The 26,642-nt window shown below is 38.9% G+C and overlaps 1 protein-coding gene across 5 annotated transcripts in view; it reads right to left on the bottom strand.

Moving 5' to 3' along the window:
- cadps2 (Ca++-dependent secretion activator 2) overlaps positions 1 to 26,642 on the bottom strand; it is a 216,673-nt gene that overhangs the window by 121,412 nt on the left and 68,619 nt on the right. For all 5 annotated transcript variants that reach the window (XM_036145524.1, XM_036145517.1, XM_036145521.1 and 2 more), the window contains exons 11-12: positions 21,042 to 21,178; positions 7,575 to 7,762 (exon numbers count right to left, since the gene is read on the bottom strand). In XM_036145524.1, the coding sequence (XP_036001417.1) occupies positions 7,575 to 7,762; positions 21,042 to 21,178 (325 nt within the window). The remainder of the gene's footprint in view (positions 1 to 7,574; positions 7,763 to 21,041; positions 21,179 to 26,642) is intronic.

The raw sequence follows: 26,642 nt of genomic DNA on the forward strand, positions 1-26,642 counted from the left end.
ATTATTACTTCCTGATTTTCAATATTGCAGAAATTTCTGTCCTCAACATTTTTAATTATGTTCTGAAGCAACTTTGTCTATGAGGCAGTCCCTTTATGCTCCAATTTCCACTTCAGGTTCCAAGTCTGATGCTGATTTTCTTTCTAAGGATTACAACACATAAGAGCTCAAACTAAGACTAATTATGCTTCAGTATCCTGATAGAGGTAATAGTTTAGATTTTAAGAGAAAATGCAGCGATTCAATGCAGATGATATTAAAGTTTCTGAATTTCTACCCAGAAAATGCATCAAAGAAAATAGTTTGTTAATGTACTTGCGGACAAGAAAGTCAGTTTCCATTTCTGAAGTGTTCGAAAAAAATTAATGACTGGATCTTTCAGTGTTTAACCTGCTGATCACCAGCTGAGGCCGATCAATGGAAAATTGGCAGATTTTGATCACCGGGATCAAATCATTGGTCAGTTCATCACTAACTCAATCCTTAAATTCTCTAAATAATTTAAGTTTATGTGTGTAAAAATTATGTGACTTTGGACGAATGGGAAGGATAGTCTTGCTATCCAAAAGTTGTGGGTTCAATTCCAGCTTCCTCCTGCCACAAACTGGTAAGTGCTGCGTTTGGGGTGTGCATACCTGAGCACAGTTGGGTGAATGTGGCTCTTGTGTAAAGTGCTTTGAATGGTCGGTCTGGCAAGAAAAGAGCAATATAAATTCAGTCTACGATTACAAATGGGATTATTATTAAATGTATTTTTACTTTCCAACCAGATGGTTTTCGAGGAATGATTACAAAAAATGAAAATAATCAATGGCACAGCTTGATCAACCACTGAGCAATACCAAACAGCTTCACTATAATCACACAGAAAATTTAAGTAGATCAAAAGCTTCTCCATGTAGGGCTGCACTCTAACTCATATTCTAAAAAAAATAATTTTCTTTCTAACGTACATGGCAATTCAACATTCCTGAGAAATTCAAGCAATAAAATATGAACAATAAAAATCAAAGAAGATATATTTGAATTTCAATGTAAAAAAAACAAAAAAACTATTTTCTAGTAAAGAATAAATTAGTATCCTTAAAACGGTTAAATTCTACCACAGGTGTTTGACATCAGGAGCACATGACTGACTAGAGGTTTCTCCTGTTCAAAGCTCAGGCATTTAGCTTAGTGCTTCGAAATGTTTAAGAGAGAGTGGACACCATCATGAGATCAAGTAAGTTTTGTAAGACCTTCAGAGAGAAGAAGTCTCAAAAGAATCTGAAATCAGCCATTCCATCATACAGAAAATAATCAACAGGTGAATGACGTTCAAACCAGCTAACATGCCCATGTCTGGTTGTCCATGCAAGTTCGCCCTGAAAGCAGACCATAAGATGTTAAAAGAAGTTTTTAAAAAACACTTAAATCTGGGACCTACAGCAGACTCTTTCTATAGTGATGTGAAAGTTTAATTTTCAAGAAGTAAACCCTTTGCCCTCTAAGAATGAGAGAGACTGTTAGAAAGAGCAGTGACTCAGACCAAGGCCTCATGTACGAAGTGTGCGACTGACAGATCGGATATTTCAGTCATCCCAAGCTGTTCCAAGGCTGCTCTATGGGACTATGCCATGTTTATTGAACACACAGGTTGTCAGTCCGTGCAGGCTTAGACTCTCTGGCCTAAACTTACCGGACCAATCACAGCTCAGGGGGCGGGAGTTCACAATGCGTCACTCTCAGCGCCAGAATTACCTATAATGCAGCAACGCTTTTCTGTAACCATAACAGTCAAGGTGGTGGCTGCAACAGAGCAATGTTTTAATGATGCCCTTTATTATGTCCTGAATGAGCTGGATATCTTTAAAACCTCAACAACTGCTTGCTCTAAGGGTTAAAACAGAGCGCGTAATTTGGAGCTTGCGTCGGTACTTGTCTTAAAGATCTAAAGTACTCCATAAAGTGTGGGCACAGATTTCCTCATTGAAGGCATACTCACTGCATTACAATGATATGGTGTACATTACAATGATCAGGACGAAGTTATAATCAGATTCAATGCAGCAGCCAGACATTGCTGTTTGAATTTGATAAACATTTTAGAACAAAGTGGGTCCAGGCACACCAGCTTTTTAGAATCCACCATGGAATCCACCATATATCAACAGGAGAGACCATCAGTAAAAAAATGAGGGTTGCAGAACTGGACACTGCGTTATGACGATGACCCAAAGCATATCAGCAAACCACCACCGACTGACGGAATTTAGAAATGGAAAGTCCTGGGCCTGAGATGCCATGCACTGAATTGAAATGAGCTGAGCATGCAGGAAACCCCTGAAACATCCCGAAGATCAAAGTGGAGAGTGAAACAAACTTATTTGTTCATGAAACTAGTTTTAAAAACATGAATAAAGTACAGGTCAACTTACTTTAAAACCACAATTTAAATTTTGCACACTGAAATACAAATATTAATTTCAGGTTCACTCAAATTGAGCTAGAAAAAAAACAACAAATTAGCAAAAATTATCCATAGCTCAAGAAGGTGGATAGAGAAATTGGTTTAGTTTAAATTTTTATTCCAGTTTTTCGAAGCACTTGTCCAGCAACAGTATGTGCTGTTGACATGGAATAAACAATTTGTTGTCACACAGTATTTGGTTAAAGGAACAATAAGTAATAATGACACCTAGTGGTTAAACTAGGTGTCATCAGAACAACACACACACAACGCCTTTCACGGAGACCTGCCATTAATCAAACGGTTCTGTGGGTGTGAAACTCCACTGAACAGGATAGGTAGATGATGCTGTATTCTGTTCTACTTCTGATCTACTACTCGTACTGGCTTCCATGTTAGCAGACTGCTGCTCTTTTGCCAAAATAAAATACCAAATGCTGAGCTTTGTTTTGGGAACCCTGGGAACTCCCATATGATTGGCTCAGGAACCAGGAAGTAAAAACGAGCTACACACTGCACCAAAGTAGTTACGGACCGTACCTCTAGGTTTGAAAGGAGAAAAACTTGACTAAAACATTGCTCATGGAGAGGACGATTGTTTATAGGGAATGTTACTTCCATCCCAGGTGACAAATGAGAATGATGTGATTGATTTTACAGTAAATACATTACTTGCTCATTTAAATAGAAATGGCCCAGTAGTTCTAGTTTCTTCATATCTCCTGTTGGTTGGCCTTAAGAAGAAAGGTTAGTTCAACCTGGTTTCTCTATCTAACCAAGTGCAGGTCATTAAGCTGACTGATGAAAATTTAGTACAATTAGTGTCACTAAAATGACAAATAGGTACAGCCATCTGTGTATTAGTTGTGATAACAGTAAGCTACACAAAAAACGAAGCCACACTTATTAAATGAGATTAACTCCCCCTCAGAGCAGAACAGCCTGTGGCAGTATATTCTGATCACTATTAGAACTGTAAAAAGCTTTTTTTATATATTAACTGATGCAAATAAAACTTATTACGTAGTTAATTGAAATGATTAACAATTAATCATGATTAATTTTTGAACCAAAGACAGAAGCACGTGTGAGTAAATTACAGTATAATACTGCCGGCATGGATTTGTCAAGTTTTCTTCTCTAGTTCATTCTGTTTCTACTCCCAAAAAAAGCCCTCTAGGGAGATTTACATTTCTACAATTAATTCTTTTTTCTTGCCACTATTAAGCCTGCCAGCTATCCAAAATCTCTTTTTCTCCCTTCTACACCCACTCAGGCGAGTCCTGAATGAACATTTATTCAAATTAGAGCTCCAACTGACAAAAAGCCAGTTCCAGTAATCCCTCCCGCCGCACGTCGGGTGATATCTGACGATTAACTGAAGAAGCTAATCATTACACTTTCTAATTGACTAAATGAGTCGACAAAGAGAGAAAGCACAGAAATCAGTAATTACCTGCATGTTAAGAGCAGAGGGGGGCTGGAAGTGAAGAGGAGATTCAAGCACCTGAAATTATGTTAAACAATGTGAAAAGCAGCCATATTGATTTCTTACCGGGCAGGTTGATGCTTATCAGAGCTGCCATGAGAGTTACAAAAGTAAAGCTGCATCTTCTAAATACTAATTTTATTTATTACTGCACGATAAATTATGACAGAAATGTTCACAAGTAGGAAGAGGCTTTAATGAAAACAACTTTTGTGCCAACTCAGCCTTGAAATGTATAATGCCCCATACAAATAGAATTAGAGGCTTAAAGCTTACTGTATTTTTTGGATTATAAGGCACACAGTGAATTAATGTGTCTATGTGGGTCTTTGTCCAAATATAAGGCACACCGGATTATAAGGCACACTAAATATTCTTCCCAAGTACATAATAACACCCCGCCCCTTCATGTACACAACTCTCTATCCGTCTCTGTCGGGAGGATAGAGTACTGTATTTTTTGGACCATAAGGCGCACCGTGAATTTACATGTCTATGTGTGTCTTTGTCCACATATGGGAGACCAGATATCCCTGATTTCTGGGGATAAACAATGTTTTGGATGACCTGTGGCCGACAAAAGCTGTCCCGGGAAATGTCCCCGATTTCAGTGTATCACGATGGAGCTAAAAAGTTTAGCACAACAAGGAATTTACCCAGTTTTGTCACTGTCCCGACGTAGTATAGCTTTGTCAAACGCACCTTTCCTGCCCCCCGTTGGCATTGCAGTTCAGACAAAACAAACCAATCCCCAGACAGAGATTCTGTGCTTAACAAAATCAGAGACGTCCCCAGTCTTCATTAGAGAAATCAAATCTGGTCACCTTAGGGAGGAAATCCACTGGCCACGTAACGTAAGCGGCGCGGCTTATGGACGTGTTTTAAAAAAGCGTAAACTTACACCAGACACTGCAAAGTACGCTCCACAGCTGCATGGTTCTGCGTCATGGGTAAGTAATTAAAGAAAGACAAATTACCAGTAATATATGGGTAAGGTATTAAAGTATGAGTAACATGTCCTATGTTTTGATCACCTAAAAGTCTATGTCTTGACCATATCTGATTAGAAATTGCATATTTTAGTTAGTTAGCTTGTCACAACTACATCCATGGCACTTTATTTTTGGCGACTCTTATTTTGGGATACTTCCAGAAGTGACCTTTGACACAGGATGGTGTTTCAAAGTTTATTTCCTGCCTAACAGAAGTGGATACGCATCTGAAATTAGAACTTCAATCAAATTTAGGCATCACGTAGCGTAAATATGCATGTTGTACACGCGTATTATGCTTCTAGTCTACATTTATTGACTGATTAAAATTAAAAGCTGACCCAAGCGTAAGACGTGCATGTGCTGCTTTGCTGTGCTTACGCACTGCAATACATCCTTTGTGTTTCCTCCTTAACACAGCTCTCTCCTGAGAGGAAGAGCTATCTGTCTGAATTAACTTACTAGGTTCATTGTTGCTAGCGCGTACTCTGGGCGCGGGCTGCCTAAAGGCATTTTACCGACCAGACATTTTACCCTTCATATTCGAGCCTACTGTTGCCTACAATTCTTGTGGCAAATTCCTACAATTCCCACACTTTCGGCCAGTGGGACGAAGCGGAAGAACAGATGGCAAACTGTGTGATTAGCTAGCTGAGCACCTAGAGGTGTTTCTTTCCCAGCAGGCTCCCACCTGTCAGTGAGAACAGAGAGGGACTGTGATGCCGTGAGTCCTTGTGGCTGCCTGTTTGGAGCAGCTCAGTGTATCAAGCTCAGTGTCACGTATAAAACAGTTTAATTTAAGGACTTCTTGTCTCTGACAAGTTTATGTTACATTGCGTACAAGGTCATAAAAATTGAGCTCTGCACCTAGTACCTGAATGCGCGGAGTCTGCATCACTCCATGGAGTACTTCACTCCATAGAGTGAAGTGCGCCCGAGTATGTGGGGGCCTTTACATGAATGCACTTCTAGTATCGACAGGAAGTCTTGTACACAGCTCAGGGGTCTGATCAGGTAGTGACAGTGTACCATATACTGTAGTGCTCCAAATATCCATTGAGTGTGGCGGCTTCGTTGCTTACCAAAGTCATACTTACAAATTTTAACTGATTTTTTTAGTGCATTTTACCACATAAAATTGGCCAGTAAGTATAACACTAATCATACATAAGCTGCACCATCAATTAAAAAAAAAGAAAAGAAAGGATTTTAAGTGCGCCTTATAGCCTGAATAATATGGTAATATTGAACAACAACTTTACTGTGAACTTTGGGTAAATGCATTTCATGATTCTGGATGCAAACCAAAAGTGGTGGCAGCACTGTGGCTCCATTTTTTTATTGAAAGAGAGACTGGTATTCACAGCAAAAACAGGGAATTTTAGATTTTAGATAAAAAAAAGAGATTAGTAGGATTTGAGCTGGTTGAGTTGCCTGTAGTGCAGGTTAACCTTCACCATTTTATAAATACGTTGTATGTCATTATCTAAAAATAATCTGTCAGTGTATTGCTCTAAAACCCTGTATATAAAACCTGTACGGATTGCGATATTAGGAAAAGATCTGGCATGGGATAGTGATGGTGAATGGCATGGCCACAATGTGACTTAAAATAAATAAACAAACATAACTAAACAGTCCCAAAGTCCTTCTGCTTTGAGTTGAGTGTAAAAATAGACCCAGGGAAGTGAGCAGATTATCCAGCAACTAGAAAAAAATTTTGCTGGTTTCCAACTAATTAGCATGGTTGTATTGAAGGAGATAAATTAGAGTACAACTGCTATTTTGGCAAAGAAACAACTTACATAGCTTTAGTATATGAATACTCCCCTAATACATTTGTACCAACATTAATACACACATTAGTAGCCTGAATGTATGATACCTATTGAATTTGCTAATATAGATTGTAGTCCAAGCAGTTCTTTGCGAGATTGATAGTGTTGACAGTAAATGTAGCACATTCAACAAGAACAGCTTCACATTGTAACATCACTAGTAACTGACCTCAGACCAACACCCTTCAGTATGAATAATAAACATCTATTTAAGTAACCATCCATTGAAAATGTGACCATCGTGGACAAGATTATAGAGACATTTTTGCAAGAAGCGACTTAAACTTTCAAGGCTTTGATGGTTTTATGATAGCAGAAATGTGTTTAGAGCTGGTCACTGCTGGCTAGAGCTGTATAAACTCCAAAACCAAATCTCTTCAGATTTTACTGCAATTCATTCATTAAGTATTTTCCAAAACCTTGAATTTTTAACATTAACACTGTGAACATTATCAGTGTTGATTGGAATAGGGACAGGTAACACTATTTGATCTAAGATAGAAGTGGGATGCATCAAGAAAAAAAAGTTGCCAAAGAGTCTAGCCCTGTGGAACTGCACATATGACCTTTGTTTGCTCAGATTCATAACAGTCAACTGCTATAAACTAGCCCTGGTCTGCCAAACATGATTTTTTAAGAGTCTAGGACATTACAAGGAGGTCTTTCACAGTTTCCAAGTCTACATGTCAGTACCCTATGATCAACAGTGTTAAATGGCATAGCTAGGAAGCAAATGCTTGTGTCAGAAGTGGTAGACAACACAATGAATATAGCTACTCTGTTGCAATGTGTTATTGGCTGGGTACCTGTTTCCATGGATATGTGAGGCACAGAAAGCATAGCTGTAATGTAGCAGCATGGGGTCAACCAGCACGCTGTTCTCTGCATAGTCCATGAGGTCCTTCAGGTAACTCAGGTGGCGGTGGCAACCTCGAACACCATATCGGGCACAGTACTCATCCAGGACAAAAACCTGGCCAGGACTGAACCAACCCTGAGGAGCAAAAATAGGCAAGAAATTCAATTACAAATGGTTAAAATGTCCTGCTACATACAGTGTATATCTGTATGGCTGAGCTCTTTGTCTCTCTGCCTGGCTTTCAGTTCTTAGTCCATCAGATTTGAAAGCCCAACATTGAAGGATTTTTTTATGAACCACAGTAATAACTGTATTTGCCTTCTAGAGATGAAGACAACAATCTAAGTGCTTTCAAAAAATGATGGCTGGACAGGAGCTTTATAGCTCTCAAGGACTGACCAGTGTTACTAAGCTTTGGTTTAATAAACAGAAAAATATATATATAAATATCATAACACAAATAAACTGAGTCAGAGAGTAAAAGGTTAACCTAACAGCTATTAATGCTCTATCCAAGTTAAAAAAAGAATCTGGAAGAAAAGGCAGAAAGGTGTGGAACACTTGAAGATCCTGAGATCTATAGTAGTCAATTTATCTTGTGTGTAATCACTAAATTAGGCATGAAGCTTACAATGCTAATTAAGATTCTGCACTGAAGAAACATTAACAAATTAGCACCTCGCCTGAGCTGCTTACACACACACACACACACACACACACACACACACACACACACACACACACACACACACACACACACACACACACACACACACACACACACACACACACACACACACAATTTAAATACTCACTGAGGACCGTGCCTTGACTTCCTCTCAGTTTCAACTCTATGGCGTTACCCTAACCTAACCCGAAACCTAATTGACACCTTAGTCCTAAACCTAACCCCCCCTCCAAAAACAAAAAAGTGAGGACCCAAAAAAGGTCCTTATTTTGCATCACTGTCCTCACTTTGGTAGTAAAATACAAAAATATTTTCTCACTCAGCTGCAAGTACAAGTATTCACACACACACACACACACACACACACACACACACACACACACACACACACAAACTTCCTGACAGCCATGGCTCTGCGCCAAGCAACTAGTAACTCATGAAGGAAGATGAGCAGCAGAGAATCTGTTTCACCTTCAGTTGGTACTTTCAGAAAACCAAAATTTAACGATTGACAGACATTTAAATATTAAGACATACTGTAAGCTGAAAAAACAGCAGATAAATCAAAAGTCCATTTCATGTTGCCACATGAGTTTCACAAAATACATGTCAGAACACCTCTGCAATTGTAACAATTCTTCTTCTTCTCTCTGATGTCCATACTAATAAAACATTTCCAGGAAACCTTTGCCAGGTAAGGGGGTCTGAGTGCAGATGCTGTTACAGGAAGAAAAGAGAACAAACACCAGCCCTGCTTTCAGCCTCATGTACAGCATATGTTCTCTAACTTTGGTCCCCAGCAGTACAGAGTTGATCTGGACTTGACACATACAGTTAGACAAAAGATTATTCATAACCCTGGCATATTTAAATATGAAGTTATTATTTGGATAAAAGGTTGGGCTCTTGATTGAAAATGATGTACGCATTTCCTAAGTGATAAGAGGACAACACAAAAGTGGTGCCATTAGAAACATTTAATATTTTTTTCATATTTTATTTTAAAAATGGCATGTTGAAAATGACTTACACCCTGCTCAATTATGAATGGAAAAACCTTTATTTACATTACAGCAATCAAACCCTTTAATTGCTGAGAAGCTTTTTGTATGTTACCAGTCATATTTGGAAGACTAACCACATCTAGTCTAAACCAGGGTTCTGGAATCGGCCAAGCCTCACTGGACTAACTATGGCTAGCTTTGGTCAAGGGTGAGGCTGAGATTAAAGATCAGTCTTCTTTTTCTAGGGAACAGCTTAAAATGCAGGATTTTGTCCATTCACGAAGAGAAGCAAGTACATTAGTTTGCAAAAAAACACATCTGAACCACAACAGCTTCCAAGCGTTTGGCATAACTGAAGTAAAATTTTCAGAGGTACAAAAATGACTAACGAGTTTTATAACAATGTTAGCTTTAAATAAATTTAAAATAATGGTTATAAAGACAACTAAAAAACTTGAGATTAATTATTTTTAGAAAATGTATTTATCATATTATTGACATGTATCTGGTTCAACAAAATGTGTCAGATTCCTTCTCTGTAGCTGCCGACCCTCCTCCCTCCATCACTTTACTGAAGTTCTTCAGTTTCTTTCTTGATTTTTCTCTGTCTGTGGGCATGAGCTATTAATATCACACCACAGAGAGAGAAAGGGGCTCACTGATGGGCGTGAAGCGACAAGATGTTCTTCTGTGACAAACAGATGGCACACTCCAGTCTTGGCTCTGACCGCTCAATTAGCAGCTAACAAGCAGACTGCCTCGTTAGGTTTCCATCAGCCGTGGCTGTGCGGCTCCGTGTCAGAGCAACAGCGTCTGCCGCCCCCCTCGGAGGGACGGCACAACCCAAGAAAAGTCAAAGCAGCGTGGCAGCTCTGAAGCTACAAACACCGTTGCCTGGTTCCTTTTGTCCATTTTTCTTTTCTTTTTTTGGCCTATTCAGAGATCTTTCGTTTTTCTTTCTTTTTTTGGGGGGCAGGGTTAGGTTAAAAAATGTGTGACCTCATCAATTTCAGCGTTTTTGTGATGCCAAATTATTTCTCTAATAATCAGTGAAGCCAGATGTCGCCTCAATTCAGATGAAGTCAGACCACTGGAAATAAATGTAGGAGTAAAAGATGAATAGAAAAAAAATGTTTTCCTGCATCTTATAAGGACTTTAGAACATACCCTTTTGATAATTTGCCACAATGGAACCAGAAGTGACAACTAGCTGAACTAGAAACCTGACAGGACACCAGGAAACTGACCAGTCAGAGATCAGAATCTAACCAAAAGCATGAGACGGGCTGGCATGAAGCAGACACGTGCTGGCTTCTGGTAGCCTGTTAGGAGAAGAAAGCTGCTCTCCATCACGGTGACACAATATTTGTCAGTGTGGGAATATTAATGTTAGTGCAGATGTTTAGCTCAAACATCTTCTGTATGAAGATTCTGCGTTAATATCTGCATATTTGGTGAAATACATCTGCAGAACGGGCTGCTACTTAGCAAAATTCATGTTGAAAAATGCTTAAATAGAAAACAAGGTCCAATGTCTTATTTCAGGGGAATCATGCTAATGTTTTCCAGAACAATTGGGTTTTCTTTCTCAATATGAAACAAAAACTGTGTGGAACTGTAGCGAACAGAAAGTAATAGAGCAAATTATGGGTATACTTGTCCTCGTCTAAACCTTTACAACACCAGAGACAACAAGCATTCCAGTACAATCAGAGCTGATCCCTGACACCCTGTAAATCACTTATTCCAGTCACAACCATTAGCAACTGGAATCGCACCTTAATTGGATTAAATTAGGGAAGGGCGATATAGAAAAAGCATCAAAACAGTTTTGTTTTTTTACAGCAAAGTCACCACCACACTTTCTTGAGGTTAGAACATAGCTCTTGCAAAGAACACATAACAATTTTGCCAACTTGTCGTGTTAAAGTAGAATTAAAAAAAAAATACATTGGCATATCCAAGTAATAAACTCAATCTCAGTCTATTTTGTCTAACTCAAAAATACATTTTAAATTAAAACATTAACAAAAATCCATGGGGAAAAAGGAAAATGTGACATAGACAATATTGGTTTAAGGTTGGTTCACATGGCAGGATTTTCTCTTAAGATTATCTTAAGAGACATGCCGATAATTGGCGTTTCTCGGAAGGGAGAGATCGGAGCTAAAATCGGGCTAAAAATCCTGCCATGTGAACCAGCCTTCACAATCCAATCCTGACTCAGCCTGGACTCAGAGACTGGATTGAATGTCTGTTGCTACTAAATTGACTGAATATTTTTCACTGAATTGGATCTATTTGTTTTAACGTAAAATACATTGAGTTCACTGTTTTGTGTGACTTTGTAGACAAAACTGAATTAAATTCTGTAGTGAGGACAATAAGAACAAAGACAATAAGAAGGTTCAATTTCAAGGCAGCGCTACAATGCCATGGTTGTAGTGCAAGTGAAGCAGCAGTCAAATAGTAACAAGGTACAGTTGGTTTACCAAGGCACACTAGATTGCAAATACACATATAGGTAAATCTAGTTCAACATGCAGTGACCGCTGCGTGTGTATTAAACAGTCCTCTTCATCTTCAGCAGAGCCCTTTGATGAGCAGAAATTTACCTGAATCACTGAAATGAAAGATTTGAAGATGGGGGAGCCTGAATCATGGGCATGCATAGACCTAGCTAATTATTTCAGGGGCTGTAATGACAAAAACAAGAGGAGAGGTTTCTGGAATCAGGATAGTTAAGCTGACCAGTCTGAAAGGACGTTGGGAGGTGTCCTAGCCTCTCAAAAGCACAGGCATGGATGTGGGACATAATGTGTTGAGGTTGTAAAATAAAAGGTTTACAGGAGGCCAAAGTAGGTCAGATTCTTGCAAATTAGAGTAAAAATTGGTCTTCAGATGTTGTCCACTTCAGTGATCACTCTCAATGATCAATCTCATTCTGCTTCAACAGCTGGAGGCTTGAGAAAGGGGTGGGCGCTGGAACAGTGATACGCTACTAATGGTCAGTCAGCTTCTTCGTATACTAATTTCATTTTATTTCTCTTTTAACTGAGGTCAACTCCAGAAAAAAGGAATTTTAGTTATTAAAGGTACTGCATTTATCTAAAAACTTCCTCTCCATTTTATTAAAAAATATGCTTATTGTGAAAACAGCTCCATTCTGGTCCCAAAACTATTCACACCTCAGCCAGGCTTAGATTTAAAATGACCTTCTTTCAACCAAAACAATTACTTCTCATACAAAATCAGATAGGGATCTCTCAAAAAAGAATAAAAAAAATTTAAGGAGTAGAAATTTTGGAAAAAATCCCTAGTTTTATTTACAATTTATTTAAACAAAAAAAGACTGCATGCTGAAAATTAGTTAGAGCCTTTCTAAGTATTCAATGGGAATATCTTGTGTGGAATCTCAGCAAGCAAACCCTTTGAACTGCTGGGCAGCTTTATGTATGTTTCGTCAAGTTTTTGGATGATTCAGCTTTGGTGATGAGCTCCAAGTCTTTGAAGATGGAGGGTCTCTTTGCCATCATCCTAATCTCCAGATCTCCCCATGGATTCCCTGTCAGATTCATATCTGGAATCTGGTCGATCCAATCTAAAACATCAATATTCGGTCCAGAAAGAAGAAACATGTTGGTAAAATGAAAAGGACCCTTTAAATCTGAATCTCAGTTAAATTCAAAAATACTTTATTAATCCTAAAGGGAAATTAAATGCTTGTGTAACGCACAGGGGTTTCTTCACAGAGTTGTGGTGATGGTGATGGCTACAGGCGGGAAGGATCCCCTGAAGCGGTGTGTCCTACAGTTTATCTGGAGAAGTCTGTGACTGAAGACACGATGTTGTTGTACAACAGTCTGATGAAGAGGATGCTCAAGGTTGTTCTTGTATACAGCTTCACAGTTGCGTCTCAAGTCCAGTTTGTTGTCTAGGTGAACACCAAGGTATTTATACTCCTCCACCACCTCCACTTCTTCTCCCGGGATGGTCATACTGCTGGCACCATTTCTGTTTCTCTGAACTCTACAATTATCTCCTTGGTTTAATCCACATTCAGAATGAGATGATTGCTTCCACACCATGCCACAAAGCGGTCCACCAGCTCCATGTACTTAGCTTCCTGTCCAATCTCTGATGTATCCAATGGATGCAGGCTCATCTGAGTATTTCTGCAGATGACAGGGTTCTGTCTTGTACTGAAAGTCTGAGGTGTAAAGAGTAAAAAGGAATGGCGAGAGTACAGTGGTGCTCCTTTGCTGCTCCTTCAGTTCTTCAGTCTCAAAAATTGTGGTCTGTTTATCAGGTAGTGTCTGATCCAGGCAATTGTTGAGAACTTCCACCTGATTCTTCTAGAGTTTCTGACAAACATGATCCTCACAGTGCTGTCTGCCTTGTCTAAACAACGGTGGGTTCGTTGAAGCAGGTCCGTGCAACTCCATTGTGATAAGTAAACTGCAGGGGGTCTTGTTGGCTGCTTGTTCGCTTACTCAGGGGGGCCAAAAGGAGTCTCTCTAGAACCTTCATGAGGTGGGATGTCAGCACAAGTCTAAAGTAAGTAAGGACTGATGGTGGAGTTTTCTTCTGTACCAGAACCATCCAGGATGTCTTCCACAAAACTCAAACCTGCTCCTTGGTCAGACTAAGGTTGAAGAGGTGCTGTAGAATCCCGGAGAGCTTCTCAGCACAGGCCTTCAGGACTCTGGAGTAGATACCATCTGCACCATCTATCCACCAGGGGCAGTGCCGGCCCGAGCCTCTTGGGGGCCCTAAGCAGAATTTGATTTGGGGGCCCCCCTCCCACCACGCAATAATCTGGATTATTGATACAATTGTATCAATAATCCAGATTATTGATACAATTGTCACGCTATAATGTTATAGTGAATATTATAATAATAACCAAATTGTTTGTATTTATTTTTCATATTGAAACAAAAGACATCCCATTCAAAACATGCAGAACAATAGAGTAGGACTCAGAATTTACATGACAAAAACAGTTAAAAAAAAACACAGACAAACTAACGACAAGACAGATCCTACTACCATACACACCACCCGTGTTCCAGACACTCTTGGGTTAAAACTGGATACATATAATTATTATCATTGTGGTTGTTATTGCCATTCATACCTGAGGAGGAAAAAAAAAGGGGGGGGGGGTGGGCGAAGTCGCTTGTTATGCTGAAGCAGTTGAAAATTCAGATTCAAAATAGGAAATAAAAGGTTGCCAGACCTTGAAATATCTCTTAGTGTTGCCCTGTAAAAATCTAAGATGTTCCAACTTTAGATGTGCCATCACCTCCTCTACCCATTTTTTGTGAGTTGGCGGTGCTGCCTTTATTCAATTAAATAAAATCAATCTCCTGGCCAACAGTGAAGAAAATGCCATTGCTTTCCTTTGAACAGTCATTAATTCTGTTTCCCCCGATGCCACACCAAAAATGGCTACCAGAGGAACGGGTTCAATATTTTTCTTGTAAATGGATAAAAAGGTTTTGAAGATTTTGATCCAGAATTATTTGAGCCTTGGGAGAGACCAGAACACATGAGATGTGTTGGCTGGAACATGTTTACATCTAGGGCAGGTCGGATCAGCTCCCTGGTAAATTCTTGCCAGTTTGTCCCTCGTGAATTGAAGTCTGTGTACCACTTTAAACTGTGTTAATCCATGTCTAACACATATAGATGAAGAATGTATGCGTTTTACTGCCCACCTCCATTCATTATTTGATATGTCCAGCTCTAATTCTTCCTCCCATTTCCTTTTTGTGTAGGCAAGGGATGGGGAAGCCCCCCCCCCCCCCCCCCCCCACAGCTGGCGAGAACAGGTGATTGCCATAAACGGGAGCAGACAGGAGGCATTTCTGTTTTTAAAATGAGTTCTGAATTGGACCCAGATTTTTATATAGTTTCATACAACAGAGTTATTTGTGTATAGGTGCTTGCTTAGGAGCAGAGGGGTACAAATCAGGGAACGCAGGGATACTGGGCTAGATGCATATCTTTCCATATGTACCCATACTGGGGTTTCCTCATCATCTAACTGCAAGACCCAAAATAGCAATTTCGCCTTATCTGCTGTAACTTTAAAATTGTGCTTAAATAAATCTTTATATTTGCTTGTTACCGTAACACCTAAATATGTGAATTTGTCTTTCTTTGTAGTAAAAGGATAGGCCTGGAATGATAGTCTCCTCGTCTATTCATTGATCGGGAAAAACACTTTTTCTAGATTATTTTATAACCCAAAACCTTCCCGAAGTTTTCAATAATAAGGAGAGCCACCGAAATGTTTGTGGCAGGATTTGACAGGAAAAGGAGAAGGTCGTCAGTGTACAGTGAAAGTTTGTGATTTTGCATCCCCCTGCGTATTCCCCCCAGTTCAGCAGCATTCCTCAACATTATTGGAAGGTCAGATATTATATTATTTGTTCTTACCATATCTTGGGGATTCGCATATATTAACTCAATCCACGAATGAAATTTAGGACCAAATCCGGATCGCTCAACGGTGGTAAACAAATAAAGATACTCTATTCTATCAAAGGCTTTGTGGGCAACTGTGGATATTACAATCTCGGGATCAATGTTATCTTCAGCAGTGTATATCACATTAAAAAGGCGACGTAGATTACTTGGAAGTTGTTTACCAGCAACAAATCCTGTTTGGTCAGGATGTATCATCTTACTTATAACAGGCTCTATACTTGCTGATAGTACTTTGGTCAATATCCTATAATCACATTCAAGTAGACTCATTGGACGAAAGGATTTGCATTTAAGTGGATCTTTATTTTTCTTAAGGATCACCAAAATCATAGCCTGTGACTGTAGCGAATATTATAAACTAATACAGTGAGGTTATGTATTAGTATAAAATAAATTAATAAACAATACATAAAATACTTCAATCTTTGCTCAAAACTTATGAATGCAAACTGTCACAAAACATACTAAATAAATTCTTCCATCATCATTCATTCATTTATATCACTGGTTTAAGTTATTTAATTACCCCAAGCGGCCGCTTAGTTCGCCTTTGCCTCGGGCCGGCCCTAACCAGGGGTCAGGGCCGGCCTGACCCCTGGTCAGCGCAACTGTACCTTCTTTTCCAGCATATGCTTTCACCTGGAGTACTGCTATGCCTCTGCAAACATTGTTAACAATAGAGCCTGTATGTGCAGGCTCTGTTGTTAACAACATTAAAATGTACAGAAATGACACTAGGTTTGGACTGGTTCTGTCTTGGCTCACTCTCCCATCACCACCACTGGCTGTGTTTAACCTTTCCCTCCTCAGTGGGAGCCACACTAGTGCTTTTGGCAGCACTGTGGACTCCAGCAACATCCCAAACTTCTGCCTAATTACCGTTGTTGTTGTTAGGTTCAACTGGTTTTCAATAAAATATGACCTGGTCTGTGACATGAATCCAAGGCACTTCTCAACAGATGTCTCCCACGCCTAGGCCCGGGCCTTTTCTAAGAGTGCTCAGTGAAAAGAGGCTCAAGTTGGAACAAAAAGCCCCGCAGTGTTCACAAAAGGCTGAGCAATGAAGAGCTGGATGGACAGTGTGAATGGACCGGTCTAATTGCAGTGCTGGAAGGAGTCCTGGTGAGGTAGGTAGAAAAACCAAAGAGGCCCAGATGTCACTCTGCTGAACATCTCGTTTGACTTAAAATGCAAGACAAGCCAGCATGACTCCTCAGCATCCCAGTTAGAGTTCAGAGGAAACTTTTGTCTACTTTTTTCTCAAGAACAGATTTTCACTAGCAAGGCCTTACAGATTTTTAACATAATCTGTAACACACTCTTTATTGGATTCCAAATTAAACACATAACAGCAGCATTAGACCAGGATACCCTGGGGTAATATACCCTAATTATTGTTTTCCAATCCTTTAAGGACTGAACTCAGTACATGCTACTTACTAATTAACAGAAAGTGGAAAATTACATTCCATTTGTGGAAGCCTGGGCCATTAACCATGATACACAAATTTCAGCCAGACTCACTCAGAAACTCGTGAGCAATTCACGTACGGCAACTGACAACAACCCTGCAGTCACCACTCATGGAGAAATTCTACCAGCTCTTTAAATATGTAGGAAAGCCAGGCAGAAAATCAGAATACAAGTAACTATTAGCCTTTGTGTAATAAGCCTGTCTAAAGTTACTTTTTTTTCAGATCTATAGATGAACATTAAAACAAACACACTAACAAAACAAAAATTCCAGTTTGTTTTGTTTAGTTATGGACTTCATCAATGAACAATAATATTCTTGATCAATCAGATTCCAGTATTTATGTTCAACTTTGCAGGATTAAGTCATAAATTCCCTTCAGATGGAAATCAATTGGTATGACTGGTGTTGGAATGTTTTCTACTCTGTGGCAGGATGCAAGATCACCAAAATAACATTTATCCCCAAACCTAATTTCTATCCAAATGTGCAAAAAGCATCTAGCATATATCATGAGGTTCCAATGAATCAGGAGCTGTGGACATCTTCAGTCATGTTCTTATTTTCAGTTGGTGCAGCATCAAACATCTGTTCAAGCACCTTTCTCTGGACCAATGGAAATTCAGGATTCATCCCTGAATCTCAACCTTCATCCACTCAACTGCAGACGATAAAAAGATTCCCTTTAGCCCAGAGGAAGGTCATCTTTTTAATTTCAGCTCTAAATTACAGTCAATGTTCAGCTCGCCTTGATGGAAGTCCAACATCCTTCAACTGGATTCTTCCAGTTAGAACAAGTAAGCTTGGTTCTTTAAACTACAAGCTTACTAGCAGAGTCAAACTTGTGTAAGTTTTGGTTTTGAATCACAATATACTTTTGCATGTTGTCTTAACTTATACATTTTATATTTTCTGTATACTTACTGTGAGGAAATATCTGTTTAGTACATCCTACATCCTCAACTGAAACATTTACCATTACTTATATGATTTTCTTAGATTTTCTTTGTCATTTGGATTGGGGGGGGGGGTGGCAAAAGATGAAAAATCTATCCAAATAAGGTAAAGAAAATACTTGTGTGTGCTGCATTTGATAGGATGGCAGAAGAGCCCAATGTTTAATGTCGCCTCATAATTTATTTCACTTATGCAAACAAAATAAAGAAAAAATAAATAAAGTCAAATAACCTATAAATCCCTGATAGTCGTGACTGATCTGATGTAAAGTCAAGTATTCCTAGATTATTCCAAAAAAGCAAAAAACAAAGCAACTGGACTTGTTTTCCGTAGTTGAAGACGTTTCGCTTTCTCTCCAGGAAGCTCTCTCCAGGAGAGGAAAACAAGTCCAGTTGCTTTGTTTTTTACTTTTTTGGAATGACCATGACCTGGATTACTGAGAATCTTTACCAGCATATTCCTAGATTAGAACAGACCAACAAGCTAAAAACAGGACACCTTAGAGCTTCAGTCATATTTCAACACAGTTTTGTGTGGAGAACACCAAGGTAATTTAAGGAGCACTGTTACATACAGCTGAATATGGATCATATCCACAGAGCCTGGGATGTTCCTGGTTTCTGCTTAGTTACACACAACACAAAAACCTTCCGTTTATTCCCTCCTTTCAAACACTTATTTAGGATTAGGTCCCCCTCCTCTCTCCTTTCCCTCCAGTGTGTCAGCCCAGCAGTTGTCCATAAGGACTATGTTCCTATTTGGAAAGTATTGATTAGAACGTTTATCTCTTCAATCAGTGTGAGAGAGCCCCCAGGGTTTAACACATCAGCACACACACACTGAGATGGAGGCTGAAAGACCTGATGCCTTTTCAAAATGTTCTTCAATGTGTTTTACTTCGAGCAGGATCTTTTCTTGCTTTTCTAGACTAGACATTGGCAGTAAATGTATACATGATTTCAAGTTACCACATTTTGAGAATTAAGCCTAACAATTAGTTTTCTCAAAGTGAAAGTTTAAATTAGTTGTTGTAGACACATTGAGTAAGTCACAGAAATATACACTTGGAAAGCTAGAAGCAAAGCAGTGTTTAGGTATTATTTTAGGGCTATATGATAGGAAAATATCCACAAATGTTCATGACTGTCATCATGGTGAAGAGAAAAATGGGATAAATGTGACAAAAACATAAAGTGTTACAGCCATTATACTTTTTGTTCATTACAAAATAGGCCCCAGACAGTAGGTAGTCAATCCAACCGCAGGAAAAAGAAAATGCCAAGTAATATTTCCATCTAAGTAGTAAGGTGCCGTTTCAATGATTAAACATCCTAAAATGTTCTTTGAATAGAATTTTGTCACCGTGGTTTTGCCTACTCTTTACATTGCTATTCTGTTTCTTATTTATGTAGCCCAAATTAGACCATCCTAGCTTTACCACTTCAATGTTGCTGTATTTTTCAAAGTGAAGACAACCTTGAGCTTGATTGTTGACTGTGTTTGATGTTTAAACAATCAGCAAAAAGATTCAGAATCAAACATCAACAAATGATGAAGTCATAACTTAAGCGTTCCATATGAATGCCCAGGGTAGCATCAGATGGGGGATGGCACACTTGTAGTTTTAAAGCCAGGCTATTGAGGATTTGGTAAGCCACCCAATGTCTTTACATTAGAGCCATATTCACCCAAACACACTTATCAATGCACACATTCATACACTGATGCATAGTGCCTTGTACAGAGGCATTTTAGCATATGGCAGGAGGAAGTACTCTATGGCCTGAACATTTCATACTTTAAAAGCACAAGCCTATAAATAGTCCAATGCACAGAGAAATCAAACTATTTCTGAGGAACAGAGTTTTGGGTTTTCATTCAGTGTTGGAAAGAACTCTGTTCTTCACCAAATGAAAGCACGAAATCAATTCAGTGTCAATTTTAACCCTTTGACAATTCATTATCAAAACAACAAAAATAAATTGATGAATTATACCCCTGTCTAGAATAAAACAACCGTTTATGATATAGGAGTTTCATTTAATTAATTAAATACACACAACTTTGTGACTACATGCTAATTTATTGTGATACTACTGTAAATTATGGGCAGCAAAAAGACAATACACTAGCTATGTTTGCATGGACATCAGTAATCAGAATAAAAATGTTTAATGTAAACACAGCAATCTGAATACTGTGATCGGATTAAGCTCAATCGGAAAGAAATTGTATTCTGACTGAGACGGTGGTTTATTCCTATCATTAACCTGAACAATGTCCATGTAAGCACTTAGAACCAGAATCAGAAATACTTTAATAATCCCAGAGGGAAATTGCTGAATCCCAGAGGGAAATTGCTTATGCCAAATAGATCATTTGGATTGGGGCAAACTGTGCATCTGTGCCCGATGTCTCCCATCCTGTAACGCAGGAAGACCAAAAGCATGTGTTGCTGAGCCTGTAGCTTTATAAGCAAATGCAGGGATGTCTCAATCACTCTTAGAACCTGACATGGTTGCATTCTGCCCACGCAGACATCACAAAACGAAGAAACTTCCATATTTGTTTGTACTTGAATGTTCAATAAAGTTAATAAAATATTTTTCTTTGGCACAGGCAGAAGTACAACATCTGTTTTTTTAGGAAAATCTGAGGAATCTGCACAGTACTTGTATTCTGAATAAAACCTGGTGCATGTAAACGCATGTCATGATTGGATTTTGTCCCCCTACAAACAATCCGATCAAGGAATGAATAGTTAGAGGACACTGGACATTCAAGTTAACGTACCAGGCAGGAGAAGGAGTCATTCATGCGGTGCTGCAGAGTGTGTTTCTGTAAAACGGTGAACAGGGCAGCATGGTTAAAGCAACTCGGAGCAGCAGAGATCAAGTCCTCCACGCTCTGACGCTGAGATGGATCCAGACCTGAAAAGCAAACAAAGTAACACCTTAACATTGTTACATGCAAATGCAGTATATCAGAGCTTTAAAGATGACAAGCTTTTAAAACGCAAAGCTTGTCATCTGTTAGGAAATGTCTCAAAAGTGAGCTGAACTTTAGATTAAACATGATACTTTACACATTTAAAGGCTGAAAAAGTTGGTCCTGCATGTTTGGTCCTAGTGTGTGGTGTCCAGCCACACAGCAAGCACAACACACACAAAAAGGTATCACTCATGAACATTCAGATGTCAGACAAGGAGCAATTTCCACCTGAAATTACATACCTGATATAAATCAAGTACAACTCCACAGCTATAAGGGTAAATGTAAACTCATTGTGTAAAGTTAAGGCATTAAATAATAATTTTTCAGTGGAACCACTATTGCAAATGCCACTATGTATGATTTATATATAATTAAGCAAAGGAAAAAATCTTAAAAAAAATTGCCAGCCTAAATTGTTTTCAAAATAATCACTGAAAAACACCATAAAAGCCATTTGAAAATATAGAAGTCTCAGACTTTACAGATTCACATATCGATAACTGCAGCAAATCTGGACTGTATCAGGTGAAGCACATTTGTTCTACAAGGGTTTTACTGGGCAGTTTGCTAGTTGAACCAGTGATTTTGGCATAATTCAACCAAATGTTCCAAAACTGTGCTATGTGTTTTTCACCTCATTAAATTAAATGTGGTCAAATAAAAGTGCTGATTTTCATTGTATTTCTCCTTCTGTATATGTCAAAGCCTTGGTCATAATATTTACCCTGTGTATCATCAAAATGTACCAATGTGCACAGCATATCGATAACATCAAGAGAAAATGGGCTGAATTCTGTCCTTTAGCCTTTTGTTGTGGCTGAGCATGTCTGTGCACCGAAATATTTTTCTGAGACAGTCAGCAATTTTTCATAGACAGTTACATGGTATCACGCATGTTTAAAGTGACGTAAATTCAAAATTATTTGTGGAAAAAGATGCATGGACTTGTTTTAGAAACATTAAAGCCTCTTCTTTGACATAAATGGCATTTTCACTCTAAGAAAATGCTCTGGGTAGGGCATCTTCCAAATATTTACTGCTTCCACCACATAGTTTGTGGCACTCTGCAACTAGGACTGGCTTTTATAAAAAAAAAATTCCCCACTCTTTTATGGGGGCCCGACTAATACCTGCTGTGTTGACAGATTCTACCACCTGAGTTATGGAACCCTGAAGCTTCCCTAGAGTTACCATGGGCTTCTCGGTTACTCTGCTCTCCTTGTCCAGCCTATCAGTCTAGATGGACATCCAAGTCTTGGTAGGTCTGCAAGTGGTCCATCCTCTCTCCTTGTTTAAATGATGAATTAATCAGAACTCTGGGAGTTGTTCAAAGCTTGGAATATTGTTGTCAATCCTAACCCTGATCTACATTAACTGATTAGATGACTGATTAGATGACTCCTGCATTACTTTGTATTGGTCTGTCACATAATAATCCCAAACGGATACAATAAAAGTTGTGGTACTAATGTGACAAACTGTTTTTGTCACAAAGTTTAACGACACTGAATAACTCTGCAAGGCACTTTACCTCAGCAAAACCTTGTACAGTGTGTCGAGACTTCTAAAATTCAATTGGAAAAAAGAGGAAGGAGACAACTTTAGGGACCCATTCAGCATAAAGCAATTAGTAACACAGACAATAATCAGGTGATTAGCAGAATAATATTCCAAAATTCACACACAATGAAGGAGTTTTACATTGTATTTAAGTTTTATTTAGCTTATGGAGGTGGCTCTGAATCAAGGTCTATATTTTTGTAAAAATTCCATTAGCTTCAAGTAATTTTATTTTCTGAGATTATTTTTATTCGCATGTTGTTTTGGGACAATAGAGATGATACTTAGATCGCAGTCTTTTAACCTAATAGAGCCCCCCTGGGAGCTGCGGATTATAACAAGGGTTTGATGCTAGCGTCACCATCAAACAGGGGAGGTAAAAGAAGCAGGCAAGGCACATGGTAACCCAGCCTGAGCAAACCTGGGTTCATTTCCAGTCCTTTCAGAGCCTCTCGTTAATGGCCCCAGCAAATAAAAAGCCTAACACTTCCCACTCTGCCATTATTGTGGGAGTACATTTGGAGATGGGAAGTTTGTGAGTGTGACACATGGCTCCACAAAAGACCACGAGTCACTGAAGAATGCCAGCGCCGTACCCACGCATGCGACGCCTGCGGCCTGGTGCTAGGGAAAGGCATTAGTGATTGCTTTTTATTAACACTGCCATTTTGTTTTTGTTTGGATGCAGAGATACCCAGAAGGTCTCCCCTCCTCATTCCCCCATGCACTCATCCACCCAGCCGCATTTCTGTGTGGCTTTTGTCCAATAGAAAAAAAAACGACAGCAAAAGTGAAATCTTTACAATCAACTTCCAATCAAGAGTCATTTGCTTTTCTTCTAGTCTTTTCTTTGGACTCTCTCACTTTCTGTCCACACTTGGCCTTCGATTCATGTGGCCTAGTTTCACTTCATCTAATTCCGATGTAGGTCATTTTACATTTGTTACCATCACATCCGTGGGATTGTCCTTAATGTAATTTGGAGAAAAGGCCGGGCTAAAGGAGGCGACTCTAAAGAAAACGAGACAAAGAGATATAGATTAGTGCTGATAATAAGAAGAGGGGAAAGGAGGGGAAGTATTGATTGATGGACTAACAGCAGAAGAGTGTTGATGATCTGTGTCAAATCCAACTTTAAGAGGGGGAGGGGTGTGTGTGTGTGTGTGTGTGTGTGTGTGTGTGTGTGTGTGTGTGTGTGTGTGTGTGTGTGTCTATGGAGGTGATCTGAGCAATTGGTCCCGTAGCAGTAACTGCTGGAATATGGAAGGACATCACTGATCCAGACACAGTTGATTCCCTTGGTTCATGCTGTTGGTAAGCATGAAGTATGTCAAACTCAGTATTTTCAGAACAGTTTATCCAGGATATAAAGCTTTAGGCCCCAGGTTTCCTTTGCCTCTTTCTTTGCTCATCTCCCATCCAACCATCACCATTTTTCACTGACCTATTTGTCATTTTGTGTGACAAAGTTACCATTTGATTTCCAATGTCCGTATGACTGCATAAGATGGAAATACCACCAGAATCATCATGTTTCTCCTACTGACGATCCTTTCTATAAAACATAAGATTACTTATTGAGCAGCTGCAACCACAGCTTATTAGTAGCTATCATGTCATCATGGTATGTCTCTGACCCAGCAAACCCATAAAGCTATAGTTGGTAATCCTGTTCAGAAACACTTTTTGTTATACTGGGTAAAATCATTCTCCCATCTTGAGAGTAGTCAATATATTACGTATTCACAAAAAGTTAAAAAAAAATTATTTGTGGGAGATGCAGGCCTGTGAAAACTATAACCAATTTCTGCCGTTTGGTCCGAAGGGCTTTGAATTGTCAAAGTTTTGTTCCTGCTTTCATCCATGGACGTAATATACTCACGCCCTCTGTCCTTTAGGTTCCGGTGGTATCACCTTATCTATTGGTTGTCCCACATGCCAGTCATTCTGAAGCACTCATGTAACACCAGTGTGTGCTCGCTCCGTCTGAGTTTCCATTTGCTGGCTGCACATGCACACTTGTAGTGTTTATGTATCTGGTTAGCTTAGCGGCTAGGTTAGCAGTTAGCCGTTCATTGCAGCTCCCACTGTATACTTGGATTATTGTATTGTTTATGTTTATGAGAAGAAGATGAAGACCTCAGGAGAAAGAAATAAAACCAGAGTGAATTTGGGAGATCTCTTTCACGCGAACCACCTGAAGAGCGAAAGAGCAAGATAAGACCGCCTTGCGCAGCTATTAAAAAAGGGACTTGGGGAAACTTCCGGAAAAATCGCCGACCCTAGCTTTAAAATGAAGGCTGAAATCCTTACATGCATAGAGAACGGTCGAGCACTTCAGCAATATCACGCCAGTGGACTTTGTAAGTAGGGTGGAGCAAATCTTACATGCCAAAATGCAGTTTTCAGAACTGTTGGAATGCATGATTTTGAATTGAAAACCCTTCTACACTGCAAAAAGGGAACTCAAATAAGTAATATTTTCTTGAAATTCTTGTATTTTTCCTCAGTAAAAGTAAAATTTTAATGAAATTAGTATATTTTTCCTCGATTTGAGCAACTAAACAAGATTATTTGCCAATGGAATAAGATTTTTGCACTTAAAATAACAATTCATCTCCATCATCTTATTTCAAGTGCAGGATATCTAAGTATCTTATTTTAGGGGTAAAAATACTCATCCCATTGGCAAATAGTCTTATTTAGTTGCTCAAATTGAGGAAAAATATACTAATTTCATTAAAATTTTACTTTTACTGAGTTGAAATATGACTGTAAAAGCTTTTAGTTCCCTTTTTGCAGTGTACCAGCCACTCTGACGGTAGCAGCGCAAGTCCACCCAATGTTAAAACTCTGGATACCCTGTGCAAGCCGTTTCCTGCTTGTTCCAGACATTTTGATTGTAGTTACTTAGAATTTCTGTCATACAAACTTGAAACTGATTGTCTCAAAATACTGCCAGCTTGTTAACCTTCCACCTATCAGAGCTGACATGGATCATTTTGGAGGAGGTCATTAATTTCTCCATCCAAATGATTTATATAATTCATTCTATGGCAGGTCTAACACATTGAACATCAGAGAATAAAACTAGCCACTTGCTGGTGAACAGGTGCTGATATGATGAGGAGGAGAAGCTCCTTTAGGAAGAGTGAGCAGTTATGCACCCGAAAGGTTTCGTTATTGTGTCCTATTTTTGTTTGGACAAATCAAAAACACTGGAAGTGATCAAACCTGAACTGTATTTTTAAACAGAGGCTCCTTAAAACACAATTTTAAATGTATCAAACGTTGATTCCTTTAGAAGTGTATTCAATACTTTTTAATATGTGGACAAGTCAAACCTGGACTCAATTTTTGTACACTGACTAAAGTTTTTTGTAAAGAGTTCATTTTCCAAACCTTTATTCTATGTAAACAAAAAAAGAAGATTTTTAGTCTCATCTTATGAGCTCAATCTAGCCAAACCAAGACAATTTTAAGTACCAAATTTCAAGGTGAGGGGACTAGGATCACAAACATTAGTAAGATTGGGGGAAAAAAGTCCTAATCCCACAATAATTTTTCATTTCTTAATAGACATATTGGGAAAACTATCCTTTAGTTTCCTCTTCCCATTCTTGGTCACTTAAACCCTATGTTGTTTTAGCTAATAGAATATTTTCCACTGGAGTCCTGGTCTCTTGGAGTAACTATTGCCAAAGATTGTGTGTGAGATCAAGTGAACGTTGGACTGCTCCTTTATTTGAAATGCAAGTTAGAACAACCTGATATATGTGATTCTTATTCTTATTCTTTGAGTATTGAACTATGACAAAAATAAATGTCCATGTTTTTTTC

This window comes from Fundulus heteroclitus, chromosome 2 (assembly GCF_011125445.2).
Source record: "Fundulus heteroclitus isolate FHET01 chromosome 2, MU-UCD_Fhet_4.1, whole genome shotgun sequence".
NCBI lineage: Eukaryota > Metazoa > Chordata > Actinopteri > Cyprinodontiformes > Fundulidae > Fundulus > Fundulus heteroclitus.